General features: G+C 41.8%; 1 protein-coding gene across 7 annotated transcripts in view; it reads right to left on the bottom strand.

The window, feature by feature from the left end:
- Window positions 1-16,583, bottom strand: part of KDM4C (lysine demethylase 4C) — a 336,197-nt gene that overhangs the window by 252,688 nt on the left and 66,926 nt on the right. For all 7 annotated transcript variants that reach the window (XM_084834476.1, XM_084834472.1, XM_084834475.1 and 4 more), the window contains one exon: window positions 13,749-13,852. In XM_084834476.1, coding sequence (XP_084690602.1) covers window positions 13,749-13,852 — 104 coding nt within the window. The remainder of the gene's footprint in view (window positions 1-13,748; window positions 13,853-16,583) is intronic.

The following is a 16,583-nucleotide window of genomic DNA, read 5'->3' as shown; positions in this document are numbered from 1 at the left end:
CTCCAGCTTACCTTGATTCATTGATCTTACAGTCCAGGTTCCTAAACAATCTTGTTCTTTACAGCATCGGACTTTCTTTTCACCACCAGACACATCCACAGCTGAGTGTCCTTTCGGCTTTGGCCCAGCTGCTTCACTCTTTCTGGTGCTACTTGGAAATACCCTCTGCTCTTCCCCAGTAGTATATTGGACACCTTCCGACCTGAGGGGCTCATCTTCCGGCGTCATATCTTTTAGCTTTGTGATACATTCCATGGGGTTTTCTTGGCAAGAATACTGGAGTGGGTTGCCATTTCCTTCTCCAGTGGACCACATTTTGTCAGAATTCTCCACCATGACCTGTCCGTCTTGGGTGGTCCTGCACAGTATAGCTTATGGCTTCACTGAGTTATGCAAGCCCCTTCACCACAACAAGGCAGTGATCCATGAAGGGGCGGAATTAAGATTGCTGGGAGAATTATCAGCAACCTCAGATACGCAGATGATACCACGCAGAAAGCAAAGAGGATCTAAACAGCCTCTTGTTGAGGGTGAAAGTGGAGAGTGCAAAAGCTGGTTTGAAACTCAACATTAAAAAAACTCAGATCATGGCATCTGGCCCCATCACTTCCTGGCATATAGAAGGGGAAGAAATGGAAGCAGTGACAGATTTTACTTTCTTGGGCTCCAAGATCACCGCAGACGGTGACTGTAGCCATGAAATTAAAAGACGCTTGCTCCTTGGGAGGAAAGCTATGGCAAACCTAGGCAGCATAGTCAGAAGCAGAGACATCACCTTGCCGACAAAGGTCTGCATAATCAAAACTATGGTTTTCCCAGTAGCAACGTATGGCTGTGAGAGCTGGACTATAAGGAAGGCTGAGTGCCGAAGAATTGATGCCTTCGAACTGTGGTGCTAGAGAAGACTCTTACGAGTCCCCTGGACTGCAAGGAGGTCAAATCAGTCCATCCTAAAGGAAATCAACCCTGACTGCTCATTGGAAGGACAGATACTGAAGCTGAAGCTCAAATATTTTGGCCACCTAATGCAAAGAGAAAACTCCCTGGAAAAGACCCTGATGCTGGGAAAGATTGAAGGCAAAAGGAGAAGGGGACGGCAGAGGATGAGATGGCTAGATAGCATCACCGATGCAATGAATATGAATTTGAGCACACTCTGGGAAACAGCAGAGAACAGGAAGGCCTGGCGTGCTATGGTCCATGGGGTCACGAAGAGTTGGACACGACTTAACGACTGAACAACAAGTCCAAAGTATTTTTAACCAAAGGTTGTCCTAGGTCCTTCTCGCTTCATAGGAAAGAAAATGGCTGGTTTTCCTTGTCACAAAGAACTGCATTGTGCCAGACTTATATAATTTCTCTAGCTCACTCTGCATGAGAGAAAGACTTGACACAAATCAGGAGACAGACATGGCAATGCACAGAAAGAAACTAGTGGAGCAAAGTTTCAGTCTCCGACGTTCTCTGTCACCTTGCTTAAAGAAAAAAGAATGCAAGGAAGAAGAAGCTGTAGAATTAGAATTTCACATGATCTGTATTGGCCTGATACAGATGACCAACTCATCAACTAGTCAGGCTTTTCACCACAGGTTTGCTTGGTTGCCTGTATTGAGGAAAGCACGGTGATGTTTGTTCCTGCCAAAGATTCTGATCTGTGCTAAGACTGAGGATATAATGTAGTAAGGCTTCTCCCACTTGGTGAGCTGGTCATCTGTATTAGTCATTTGAGGCAGGTGACATTGAGTGGGAAGGTACTCCACTGTACTATAGAGTCTCATGGCTAAGTTGTCCTCTAAGAAGCAGCCTGTCTTTCCTGCTTTATCTTCATGATTTTCAAATTTTAAATCTCAAGTTTCTAGCCAAGTATTATTTATATATTCTGAAAGATTTATATATTTGCCAGTTTTATGAGTTGTTTTTTGCAGTTGTTCAACTGCAACTCCCCTCATCCTTCACCATTGGCTATGCTGGCTAGGGCTGATAAGAACTGCAGTCCAATAACATTTGGAGAACCATATATTCCCCACCCCTGCCAAGACAATATTTTTCCAGGACCAGTACTCACACACTAAAGTTAAAAAGACTGTTCTAAGAATGGACTTTGTATTTATCATGATTACCATTACAAAACATGCCTTTCCCCATAGGCAACTCTTTGTGACACTACTAATTATATAAGTGCCATGCCAGTGGCTGAAATTAGGAAAAGAAACATTTCACAGCCTTATAACTCCAAACAAAACTATGTTATGATTTCAGAAATGGTTTATTTAATGCTAGACTTAACTTTTTGTAAAGGAGTACAATTTCTGCTGTCAGCAGAAAACATGGACTGGAAGTGCAGAATATAGAAAATGTAGAACATTAGGAGTTTATGCCATGAACTCTTGTTCACCACTGCATTAACATTTGCTTTACCTTGATTATTATTATTTTTGGTCATAAGACAATGAAAAGTTAGTTGAAAGGATTAATACAAGATGGAAAAGATGGTCTTCTACTAGAACTGTGGGTTTTAGGGACAAAGTACATAATACAGTAAAACAGACTGTAGTGAAACTTTATCACTCATCTAAATAATAAACACATTTTTTTCTGAGAGAGGCAATTTCACTGACATAATGGAATCAGTCTATCAGTCCAAAGGTCTATCTAGGCCAGGTCAACTTTCCACAATGGAAGGATTCCATAAGATATCTATTATAGACTAGACTAGCAACATATCCAGAGAAAAAGATTCAGGAACCTCAAGTGTTTTAACTCATAGGCAGAAAAGGTTTGTGGGGTTTTTTATATCCAAGCTAGATCTTGCCATAGCTACAACCACTGTTTTTTGCCCTGACTTGCCAGTGACTTCATCTATGAACTAAGCATTTCCAGTTCTATCATCTTTTCCTTGCATATATTTCAAACTATCTGTACCTGCAGAGGGAAAAGAAAAGACACTGGGAGACACACACTGAGCTGGGTTGCAACAGGCCATAACTTAACTGCTTACAGCTTCCATGAATTTGGCGTGAATGGGCAGGGAACTGCAGTGTTGCTGACAGCTCAATGTCTAGCAGAGACTACCAGGTAAACTGATAAGGATAAATAGCCTAAAAACAGTTGATAGCACAAGCCACTTGTACTATCTATAGCCACTAACCTGAAGGTGCATCTAATGACTGGTCCTCACAGCCTTTGTGGCCAAATCCCTGAGGCCAATAAAATGGACCACCCCACAGGAGTTTGTAGAGAGCCTGCTCCTATTTACTTCCTCAAACTAGGGTTCCCTGCCCTGATATCCAAGTACCAGTTTTGTTACCATAGACAGCAATTCAACATAGTCACTTGAAACACAAACCTATGTACAAATAAGAAATTGAGTTTGATAAGACAAAAATTCAGGCTCTACATTTCTCAATCTAGTAAATTATTTCCCAGTTCTGTCAAAGAGCAACCAAGGTCTACAGCAGAGGAAAATAAGCATTCCTAATAAACTAGAAGTAAGGACAGGTAGTTGGGAGATGCAAAATGCACACTGGGTCTTCGCCTGGATTACGCCCCTTTTCAGGAACATAGGAAGCTGCATATATATATATACACACACACACAGACATATTGAATCAGACTATTTGTCCATCTAGCCCAGTATTGTCCACTCACTGGCAATGACATTCCAGGACCTCAGGCAGAGGTTTTTCCTACCATCTGTTACCTGGAACATTTAAAAAACAACAACAAGCATCGAACCTGAAACCATCGCATGCAAAGCATATGTTCTATCACTGAGATACAGTGTCTTCCCAAATCCTAAGCATGGACTGAAGCACAAGAGCTGGATCACTTTGATCAAGCTTAGTAGTCACACCCACCCACAATCAAACAGCGCTAAAAAGGCTAGCCAGGGGTCATGCAACCCATGGCCAAAACGAAACCCACAGTCAAGTTTCCATGAGCTGTAGTCCCCTCCATTTCCAGATATCCCTGCCCACGCCTGTGATTAGACATTGCAATATTGATGAGATAACCATCTCTTCTCCAGAACTGGCTAAAAGGCTAATTCACATTACTTGCTTAAACCAAAAAACCCCCCACACAGAATGGCAATTCTCATAACTAAATCCTTCTGTGTTTGTGATATGTTTATCCACATACCACAGCTACATCCTTCGGTATGTTTGGTGATAGGCAGCATGGCACATGGGAGAACTCAATCACAAGGATGGGTTCCATTTGGATCAATGGCATGTCTCTTAAAAGACACATGCTAGAAATGCCATGCATCTTCCCAACTGGCTCCGAGAGAAGCTACTTCTGAATTGACCTATGTAGGTATTAACAACGTCAGGCCCAAGTCTTTTTCCACCCTGAGGAGGAACAGTAAATGTGGGTCCTCCCCACCCTCCCCAAGTCAAGGTGTATAGTATTAAAGACTGGCCAAGTTATTCTGGCACTTGGGGCAAAAATTCTCACAAGCACTTCTCCCTGGCAGTAAAACCTCAGTAATAATAAATTAACTAATAATTTGCTGCTCTTTTGTGACACCCAACAACAGCTGTCTAAACAACAACAGCCCTGAACACCATGTATTTAACAGAATACTGAAGTTAGCATGTGAGAGAATGGAAGGGGGGCTGGATATCAGCAAGTTTCTGATCTTGCAGTTTATCTATGAAGGATTGGGCTTGTGTGTTTACCCAGCATATGCATGTATATGTGTGTGTTTTCAGTCAACACAATAATGGAATATGGAAATTATATAGAATAGTATATTAATTTGATATAAATATGTATGCTACCTTATAGTTCCATTATGAATTGGTAGCAGTTGCATACTTTATCTAAGCATAAGCACATAAATATGGAAGTATGCACAGCACACAGGTGCGCATGCTGAGATTGTGATTGGAGGTTTTTCTAAGAGTGTGGTGTGAGTACATATAAGTATGAACATTTTGTGTGCCAGCAATTCCCAAATTTATCTTGTCACTCACCCCGACTGATGACAGTTTAGCAGGTGTGCTACTGCAATAACCGGCAATTCAGCTGTCACCTGGTAGGCGTAGGCTGGCTTATCAGTGCTCAGCACGTTTCCAGTTCTATCACTCCAAGCCACAAGAGATCATAGCCTGATTCTCTCTATTCACATTCTCACAGAAGCCTATGTATTAATTAGAACTACAGTTGGGTATAGAGTGCTCTCTGGTGGCACAAGGTGACATAAAATGATATTTAACTATTCAAAATGCTCAATGGAAAACTCGGGAGTTCCTAATCCTGCGACATATTTGAATGAGGGGTAGGATACAAATACCTTTAAAAAATAGTACAGTGATAAACTCTACACACTGAATACCCTTCAGCTCCTACAAAAATGAGTCGAAAGAGGTTAAATAGGAATCCTCTTGCCTACACTACTTAATAGCCTTACCATTTCTCCTATGCTAGGAGATACACTGTTCTGATTTTGGGTTTGCAAAATACAAAATGAAAGATCTAAATTGCAGGGGTTTGGTTTATATGTACAGAGGAGTATGGAGAAAATGTGGAGTTACACATATAAACAAAGCAACTGTAGTTACACGTATGAATAAAGCAACTGCTTGACCATAAGATAAGGTACCATTGCAAAGAATAAAAGTATGTTCGGACATGTACATCATTTGGAATCATACAGAATAGTTCAAATAAATATATGTAGGTCTCAGGGTTTAACCCTTAAACAACTTAGGTGACAGTTTACAGATATTATAGTTGTGCAAATGTATTTAAGTACAGGAGACAGACACACCTCTGAAAGAGAAGTATGAGTTTTGTCCTACTGTGCCATAAGATGCAAACCCAGTATAAACTACAACAACACTCCATGGCTATAACAAACAGCTGAGAGGGTCTTGTGAAAACAGATGAACCCTTCCAGATCTATGATGAACCGATTTATGTGAATGTTTCCCAAACACAAACAGTCAGAAGAGTTATTCTGAAGTGGTGCACAAGAAGCATGTGATTACACCCTCCGTTCTTCCAATGGTAAACAAAGACTATGAAGAAGCTATGTACAGTAAAATGAGATGAACAACAGATGCCATCCTCATGGGCTTTTCATCACACGTTAACGTCTATCCTACCCAAGTACATTTTTAAACTAAAAAACTCAGCAATATTGTTAAAGTTTAATTATTAGACTGTAGGCATGCACTTTAATTCATTCACAAATGCAAAAGCAGCAATAAGCAAACATTCTTTCCACAGTCCTTGGAAGATACAGCCATCCTATTTATATGGTCTTGACTTTTATTACTTCCTAACATCCTCAGATTTAAGAGTTGGTGTAGTATAGTAGTATTAGATACGACATGACAGCCACATGTATTTTATTCATGTCTGCCCCATTCGCATATAAAGTAAGTGTGGAAGGGGTCTATCCTTTACATGAAAAAAGAGTATGTGAGGAAGGATAGGAACACACACCACACAGGTTTTATTGTGCTCCATTTTCTTAAACAATTTCGTTGCAGCCCCCCACCCAGTTCTGATACAAGAACTAATGGAATAAGGCAGGGTTCAGAACCTCCAGCCCACGGAAGCATGTGTCAGTTCTGCCACCTCTCCTGCTCTGTGCTGCAAGCCCAGGCCCTCCATAAGCTCCACCCCTGCTGGGAATTGGGAAAGAGGCCAGGAGAGGAATCTCCACTGTTATAGCTGAACACAGGTTGGAGATAACAATGGGGATTCCCCTGCACTACTGCTTCATTTCGTGTGGGCTTTCCCAGTAAGAATGGTCCATTCAGCCATTTTGGTAATGAACCTTAATGAGTCACAGATGTGAGCATTGCCATGGAGAGAAATCACATAACCATACTAAAAAAAGAAGCAATCAATGTCCCAGGTATAGGACCATTTTCTCCAAAAGAATCAGTATTTTCTCTGATCTGTGCTTCCTTTTTAATTAGAAATCTTGAATAATAACCTTTGTAATCTAAAGGAGCCCATGTTTTCTATAACACCATACCTCAGTGCTGTATCCTAGGCAAATGCAGAAGTGAAAAAAGAGCTGGTAACTGATCTCAGGATTTGACTAAGCATAGTAATGCCCAGTATGGCACATTACAATTTGCCACAGGCCAATCCAGAAATGCATTGTTCTCTTCCCTGCTCAGTGTTTTGTTATCTTGTAATCGCTACTTGAGAAGCCTTTTTAAATTATTTTTTAAAATAAGACAGGGTGCCAGGTAGTGAAAGAGCTACTCCTCTCACAACAGTATGATGCTATGCCAAGAAACCTTACAGCAATTCGGCTGGGGTTTTAGCTAGGTGAGGCTCTTGTTCAACTCCTTATGAAGGATATTGCTGCATTATTCAGAAATCTGGAAACCCTTTGACCACTGAAAAATATTTGCCTTCCCTCCTCCCTTGCATTTCTAAGCTATGATGATTTATTATCCACTTTTAGCTTTTGCTGCTATTGATTTCTTGGTTATTGGTTTGGGAGGGAGGTAGAAAGGTGGCCTTTGGGGGCAGTAACCAATGCTAACAGCACTAGTTTTGGCAGCAAATCACCACTTTTTCCCTTTGCCTAGCAAGCGTTAATGACATTGCACTAGCATTGGTTTACACTAGTGCAGTGTCATTAGCACTGGGATGTGGCCTATGGGATACTGCCCTTTGCCCACAAAAATTGGTATGCCAGTTTTGTAGGTAAACTGTGTTGCCCCAGAAGTTATCACCAGCAGTAACTATACTATATTCTTTACATGATCAAGTGTTGGACACTTCAGACATAGAAAGGAGGATGGGACAATTTTCACTGAATTTAAAAGAACATAGTATGTCCTGTATATATCACTGATAAATGCCAAAGCATGGACTAATCTGAATGCATCTAGACCAGTTTAGGAATGCTTGCTCATCCAGGAACTGAAAACAGAAATATTTCATGTAACTTCTCGCAGCAGCTACATACTTAATCCTTCTCAGATCTAAAGAAATATCAAAGGTCCCTTCACTTTTTAAAATTGAGATGGCCTCTCTCTTTCAAGAGCCTGCTACAGTTTTCACATTCAGCAAGAGCTGCAGTACAGATGGCAAAGAGCCTGGCAATGGTCTGCCACAGCCAAGGTAACACTCATGCAGAAACTAGTTCCTAGATTTTATATTTTCAAAATGGAGGAACAATTGTTTTATGATTCTTTATCTCAGCAGTCATAGGGGCAGTCTTAAATGCAATCTGTATAGCACCTAGTAGAGCCTAGTCTATTTGTCTGCTACCTCCTCCTATAAATCTTAAGTTTGTGACAAAATGCAAATTCCATCGCTTCAGCATCAGCCACCTTTTTCCTTCCCACCCCCACTTCCCTTGGCTGGATGAAGAGTTCTGGAGAACTCAAAAGCTGCTCACTACTTTGTGATGTTTTTGTTGGCCTAGTAAAGGTATTCCCCTATGATGGATCGGGGGGGAGGGGGTTCTTATGGGCCAACACAGCTACCTCCACTTACATTAAGTTCCACTTAATGTAAGAGAACAATATATACCACTTTGAGCTCTTTAACTTTTTAAATTTAATTTTTGCAGAAATCTATCTTTTAAATTTCTCCAGAGAGAACCATCTCATCACTTCCTTTTTAGAACATCTATATCCTATTTCCATAAAAAGATTCCATGGGGATGCACATGAATATATTGGAACTCTTCCTTTAAAAAAAAAAATGAATATACAACAATTCAAAGAATGTTTTCACAGTTGCCTTTTTTATAGACAGTTGATTACTCCAGTACCATTGACAGTCTGTTAATTTCAATTTCTCTTTCTTTCTCTATCCCCGCTCCCAACGTTGGCTCTTCTACATTAGAAATACATTAATAACTACATTGATGCTCACTGTTTGGAGAAGGCCACAAAAATTTTTCTACAACTTTAACCACTTAATATCAAGTTTAAATAATATCGAAGTTCTAAAGAGTCCAGCTAATCATGTTAATCATGTGGCTAGCCAGATGACTGTTTAAATGTTTATTTAGAGTGTGTTTAAAAATCCTAATGCAACAGCAACAAAACAATTTGAACTTTAAATTAATTAATTATGTTTAACTGAGCAGCAACTTATAGCACAATCCTATACGGCTACTCCCCCTTCATGGATCACTGCCTTGTTGTGGCGAAGGGGCTTGAGTAACTCAGTGAAGCCATAAGCTATGCCGTGCAGGGCCACCCAAGACGGACAGGTCATGGCGGAGAGTTCTGACAAAATGTGGTCCACTGGAGAAGGAAATGGCAACCCACTCCAGTATTCTTGCCAAGAAAATCCCATGGAACGTATCACAAGGCTAAAAGATATGACGCTGGAAGATGAGCCCCTCAGGTCGGAAGGTGTCCAATATACTACTGGGGAAGAGCAGAGGGTATTTCCAAGTAGCACCAGAAAGAGTGAAGCGGCTGGGCCAAAGCCGAAAGGACACTCAGCTGTGGATGTGTCTGGTGGTGAAAAGAAAATCCGATGCTGTAAAGAACAAGATTGTTTAGGAACCTGGACTGTAAGATCAATGAATCAAGGTAAGCTGGAGGTGGTCAAACATGAGATGGCAAGATTGAACATCGACATCTTGCGAATCAGCAAACTAAAATAGACAAGCATGGGCGAATTTAATTCAGGTGACCATCATATCTACTACTGTGAGCAAGAATCCCTTAGAAGAAATGGAGTACCGCGCATAGACAATAAAAGGATGAGAAAAGCAGTACTGGGGTACAATCTCAAAAACAACAGAATGATCTCAGTACGAATCCAAGGCAAACCATTCAACATCACAGTAATTCAAATCTATGCCCCAACCACTAAGGCCAAAGAAGCTGAGGTTGATCGGTTCTATGAAGACCTACAACACCTTCTAGAACTAACACCAAAAAAAGATGTCCTCTTCATCATAGGGGATTGGAATGCTAAAGTAGGTAGTCAAGAAATCACCAGGATAACAGGCAAGCATGGACTTGGTGTTAGGCTAACAAAAGTAAGCAGGACAAAGGCTAATAGAGTTTTGCCAAGAGAACACGCTGATCATAGCAAACACTCTTTTCCAACAGCACAAGAGGCGACTCTACACACAGACATCACCAGATGGTCAATATCGAAATCAGATTGATTATGTACTTTGCAGCCAAAGATGGAGAAGCTCCATACAGTCAGTAAAAACAAGACCTGGAGCTGACTGTGGCTCAGATCATGAGCTTCTTATTGCAAAATTTCAGCTTAAATTGAAGAACGTAGGGAAAACCACTAAACCATTCAGGTATGACCTAAATCAGATCCCTTATGAATATACAGTGGAGGTGAGGAATAGATTTCAGGGATTAGACCTTAGTGCCTGAGGAACTATGGAAGGAGGTCCGTAACATTGTTCAGGAGCCAGCAACTAAATCCATCCCAAATAAAAAGAAATGCAAGAAAGCAAAGTGGCTGTCTGATGAGGCTTTACAAGTAGCTGAGGAAAGAAGGGAAGCGAAAAGCAAGGGAGAAAGGGGAAGATATACCCAACTGAATGCAGAGTTCCAGAGAATAGCAAGGAGAGACAAGAAGGCCTTCTTAAATGAACAATGCAAAGACATCGAGGAAAACAAGAGAATGGGAAAGACTAGAGATGTTTTCAAGAAAATCGGAGATCTCAAGGGAACGTTTTGTGCAAAGACGGGCATGATAAAGGACAAAGAAGGCAGGGGCCTAACAAAAGCAGATGAGATTAAGAAGAGCTGGAAAGAATACACAGAAGAACTATACAGGAAAGATCTGAATGTCCCTGATAGCCATGATAGTGCGCTCACTGAACCTGAGCCGGACATCCTAGAGAGTGAAGTCAAGTGGGCCTTAGGAAGTATTACTAACAACAAACCTAGCGGAGATGACAGTATTCCAGCTGACCTATTTAAAATCCTAAAAGATGATGCTGTTAAAGTGCTGCACTCAATATGCCAACACATTTGGAACACTCAACAGTGGCCACAAGACTGGAAAAGGTCAGTTTACATTCCAATTCCAAAGAAGGGCAACGCCAAAGAGTGTTCAAACTACCGTACAGTTGTGCTCATTTCACATGCCAGCAAGGTTATGCTCCAAATCCTACAAGCTAGGATTCAGCAGCATGTGAACCGAGAACTACCGGAAGTACAAGCGGGGTTTCGAAGAGGCAGAGGAACAAGAGATCAAATCGTCAACATTCGCTGGATCATGGAGGAAGCAAGAGAATTCCAGAACAACTTCTATTTCTGCTTCATTGACTATGCTAAAGCCTTTGATTGTGTGGATCACAACAAACTGTGGCAAATTCTTAAAGAGATGGGAGTACCAGACCACCTTACCTGTCTCCTGAGAAACCTGTACAAGGGACAAGAAGCAACAGTAAGAACCGGACATGGAACAACCGATTGGTTCAAAATTGGGAAAGGAGTACGAAAAGGCTGTATATTGTCACCCTGCTTATTTAATTTATATGCAGAGTAAATCATGAGAAACGCCGGGTTGGATGAAGCACAGGTCGGAATTAAGATTGCTGGAAGAATTATCAACAACCTCAGATACGCAGATGATACCACCCTAATGGCAGAAAGCGAAGAGGATCTAAACAGCCTCTTGTTGAGGGTGAAAGTGAGAGTGCAAAAGCTGGTTTGAAACTCAACATTAAGAAAACTAAGATCATGGCATCTGGCCCCATCACTTCCTGGCATATAGAAGGGGAAGAAATGGAAGCAGTGACAGATTTTATTTTCTTGGGCTCCAAGATCTCCGCAGATGGTGACTGTAGCCATGAAATTCAAAAAAGCTTGCTCCTTGGGAGGAAAGCTATGGCAAACCTAGACAGCATAGTCAGAAGCAGAGACATCACCTTGCCGACAAAGATTCATATAATCAAAGCTATGGTTTTCCCAGTAGCAATGTATGGCTGTGAAAGCTGGACTATAAGGAAGGCTGAGCGCAAAAGAATTGATGCCTTCAACCTGTGGTGCTGGAGAAGACTCTTCTGAATCCCCTGGACTGCAAGGAGGTCAAATCAGTCCATCCTAAAGGAAATGTAGGGATGTATGAAAGTCCCTTACTTTTCACAAAACTTGATTCGCGGTGGGGGGGCCCTCCGTCCCTCCCCCCGAAATTCTGGCCGGGGGGGAGGCACCCCGTCCGACCCCCTCGAAATTCTGGCCAGGGGGGCGCCCCGTCCCTCCCCCCCGAAATTCTGTCCGGGGGGGAGGCGCCCCGTCCCTCCCCCCCCCGAAATTCTGGCCGGGGGGGAGGCGCCCCATCCCTCCCGCCGCGAATCCTTGCCGGCCGGGACGCCAATGGCGGCGGCCATAGCCGCCGCCGTTAGCGTCCCTGCAGTCAGCTGTGATAGGCTACGTAAATGTTTACGTAGCCTATCACGGCTGAGTGAAAAAAAAACAAAAACCTGCGTACACAAATGGTGGCGCCCATGGGCACCACCATTTGCGCACGCGTGGTTTTTTTTTTGTTTTTTTCACTCAGCCGTGATAGGCTACGGAGACATTTACATAGCCTATCATGGTATTTTTTAAAAATCTAGCAGTGATAGGCTACGTAAATGTTTACGTAGCCTATCAAGTTTTTTTGTTTTTGTTTTTTTTTTTAGTGGAAATGGCGGCGGCGGCAGCCGGTTGGAAGACTGGCTGCCGCAGCCGCCGCCGCCGAACCACCGCTGGAGCCGCCGCCACCACAAACACTCACACAAGGTAAGTCCCATCCCGGGGGGGGGCGGGGGGGCAGATCGTTTCGCCACCAATTTCGTGGCGAAATTCTCTGACATCCCTAAGGAAATCAACTCTGACTGCTCATTGGAAGGAAGCTGAAGTTGAAACTCATTGGAACTGAAGCTGAAGTTCAAATATTTTGGCCACCGAATGCGAAGAGAAAACTCCCTGGAAAAGACCCTGATGCTGGGAAAGATTGAAGGCAAAAGGGGAAGGGGACGGCAGAGGATGAGATGGCTAGATAGCATCACCGATGCAATGAATATGAATTTGAGCACACTCCGGGAGAGAGCGGAGGACAAGAAGGCCTGGTGTGCTATGGTCCATGGTGTCACAAAGAGTCGGACACGACTTAACGACTGAACAACAACAACAAATACAGCTACTCAGACAAAGTCCCCTTGAGCTCAGTGGGGTTCTCTCAGGCAAGTGGGTTTAGGATTGCCGCCTAAGAAATGAATAAGCAGCTTAGGATTGTGAACCCCACTTATAAAACATTTTAAATTGTTATGCCTACTAAAACCATTGACTAGATCATTTCAGAGGACCAGAGGGGGGAATAGCAATTGTGAAGCCTTGGTGAAAATATGTTTTATTTGCGCACTGTGTTACTTCATTTATCTTTGAAAATCCAGCCTGTTTCAGTGGGGAAAACCAATAGTCAATGAAATCTGATTTGACACTCCATCCTGAGCATGTTCCAAAAAAAGCAATGGAACTTGTCAAAGCCCTTATTGGACAGAGCTGTAAGGATATGTTCATGTGAAGGAAGTACTTCTGCGAGGGTTAGCCAAGACTATTTATTTCACTGCTTTACTGTCCATCTATGCCGAAGAATATACACTCATACATGGAGGACAATGGCTTCAAGTATACCTGCTTTCTTTATTCCATGCTTTCCCCACCCCACTAACTGCTTGCACACAATGACTTCTGTAGTAAGTATTAATTGTGTTGCTTAAACTGAACACCTGAGTTTTATGTCATAATGGATAAAGACGTAAATGAATCACTCACTTTGTCAAAAGGAATTCCATATTTTTTCAATATTGAGGGAGAAATTAAGGTCATCTTATGGCGTAGAAAAGCATCGCATCCTTGAGAGCTGCTTGGGAAAAATCCTAGGCAAAAATAAACAGAGAATTTTATCAGTCATAATGAGCAGGTTTTAATCACTGGCTGTATTCACAGTGTACAGTTATATACTGTCAGTCTTGGGAGGGGCCACAGCTCAGTGGTAGAGCACATACATTGCATGCAGAAGGTTCAAGGTTCAGTCCCCACATCTCCAGGTAGGGGTGGAAAAACTCCCTCCTGAAACACTAGAGAGCTGTTGCCAGCCAGTGTCGAAAATACTGGGCAAGATGGACCAATGGTCTCACTCAGTGGAAGGTAGCATCCTATGTAAATCCACCACAGCATTGGGGTTGGACATTAAGGTCCTATCCTCAAGAAAAAATATAATTCTGCTTTGCGCCATTTTTCCCCATTCTAAAAGGTTGAAATGCCTCTCCTTAGTTACTAGCAATTAGAGCTTTAAGCTAAAATATGCTGGTATTTTGGACACGTCTCTTTTGCCTTTGGCTCTGCCCACCACTGGAATGTGTCCCCCAAGAGCTCCTCTGAAATGAAATTCAGCCCTTGGACTGAAAGAAGTTCTGCACCCCTGTTTCACATCTGCTCACATTCTGTACCCCAGCTCACATTTGCTCAATCCCTGCTAATTTAAGAAGTATTTTTTAATATGTTCAGACTATAGTTACATACATCTCTTACGGAGTATTTTCCAGTGGCATGAACAGCAGAATATTTTATTATAAAGCTTGTTGGCATGTAAAATGGATGGCTTTTCCAGAGGATTTGTACATACAATGGGTTGGAGCCAGTGTTACGTTCTGCTGGCAAGAGCAAGGCTGAACTGAGTTCTGCTCAGAATGGTTCCACTGGTGGAAAGGGGGGAGACATTTTTGAAAACTCTCCCCTCCCTCTGCAGCCCCCAACACCACCACCCCTACTGTTTTGAAAAATCCCCTAGTCCTCCAGAGCAGATTGGGAGGGGGGGGACATAGGGGACTGCAGGAGAAGGGGAATAGGTAAAAGCAAGTTATATGTTTCCTTGTCAGACTCTTTCCACAACCAATGATGCAGGACAGCATAACAAGAAAATGCATAATATGGGATGTCCTGATATGGGTTAAGCTGTATTACACATTACAAGAGAGAGAGGGAGAACCTTCTCAGCGGCATAGCGATATTCCTAGTAATGCAGGATGCCCTGCCTCCTGATAGTCTTTTACATGTGGATTAATTATACTCACAGTTAATCTACAGGTAAAAATCTATTTCCACATATAAACTGGCATATTTATATCGGGGCATTCAGTTGCAATCTTTTGGCTATTGCCCACTTATTGTCATTTCAGCCGAACCATGACAGTTCTAAATGTGTAAATGGGTGCAGGATTGCAAAGTTGTTATCTTGTCATTTAAGACAGCCAAACAATTAATTGCAAAAGCTTCATACAAAGAAAGTCAACCGAAGTTCACCAAACCTAACTTAATTTGCCCAGTAAACTCTGGTACAGCACTATTTATTTGGGGGAAAATACCATTAAAGATCGGTATCCTCACATTATTATTATTATTATTTATATTATTTATATACTGCCTTTCCCAGATGAATAGGAAAACCCATCCATTAGCCATATACTTCAAATGAACTCATCACACTTTTAAAAAATCTGTAGGTTTGTGCTGCATTAAATAAATTAAATTTTAAATTAAAATCAATGAAGAAAGAAGAGTCTATTTAAATCTCCTCCTTTTATGGATTTGTAATCAAGGCCTGAACAAATGTGGTGACTGGTCATAAGTTAATTTAAATTGGAAAACCACTGGAGTAAGGTAATGCACAGTATATTAAGCCCAGCATATCAGTTTAGAATGTATATTTACAATGACCCTGGAAAATTATGCCCTATATCATCTCAGCAGTGGGAAAAACAATGCACAATGCAAGATACAGGCTTTGAAAGCCAATCTTCTGTGAATATTTTAAATAGGTTACATTTCCAATTCCAATACAAGGTGTGTTTTTTTCCTTTTCCACAAATGCCCTTCAACATTTCACAAATGAAAATAAGAACATGGTTGTGCATGAACAACTTGGTAGGCAGGGTCCCATGGGCGTGGCCTGAGGGACAATAGTGGGAGAGGGCACACTCAGGTATAGGACACAGAAAAAATCACACATTGAACACTTTAACACATTGGTAAGAGTGTTATGCGGATAACTATTCAATATTAAGTGGTCTCTGCAACATAGCCTACGTGAGTCTGTCGTATAATCTATATTCCAGATCATATATATTTCAGTTCATTCCAGAACTCGAGTCTTGAAGGATTGGTGATAATAAGGAGAAAAGAGCTATAAAGACTGCAAAAAACACTTGACATCATTGGATCAATTTCAGGGCATGAATACTACATCACAACAAAGAATCAGGGCATTCTAAAGAAAAAATAGCAGAAACACAATGTCTTGCTTAGAATGATGCCACATCAACATCATGATGATCTGCTGAATAGAAGGATGTGATCCCTTTATATGTTTTTTTTTTAAAAAGCAGCTGTGTGTGTGTGTGTGTGTGTGTGTGAGAGAGAGAGAGAGAGAGAGAGAGAGAAAATCCAATCAAGATAGTGACACTTTGAGAAGGATTTTTTAACCCCTTTCCTTCCTCACCATTTTCTCAATTGAACGTTCCTCCCCCAAGTTGTCCCACAGGGGGAAATACAGCTACCATAAGGGTACCTGTATGTTTCCCCCACAGAAGAAACAACAGCTTGGGAGGA

Source organism: Heloderma suspectum, chromosome 2 (assembly GCF_057233095.1).
Source record: "Heloderma suspectum isolate Gila_16-S chromosome 2, 16-S_ref, whole genome shotgun sequence".
NCBI lineage: Eukaryota > Metazoa > Chordata > Lepidosauria > Squamata > Helodermatidae > Heloderma > Heloderma suspectum.
The sequence above is the reverse complement of the archived record's forward strand: the minus strand, read 5'-3'. Positions and strand labels throughout refer to the sequence as shown.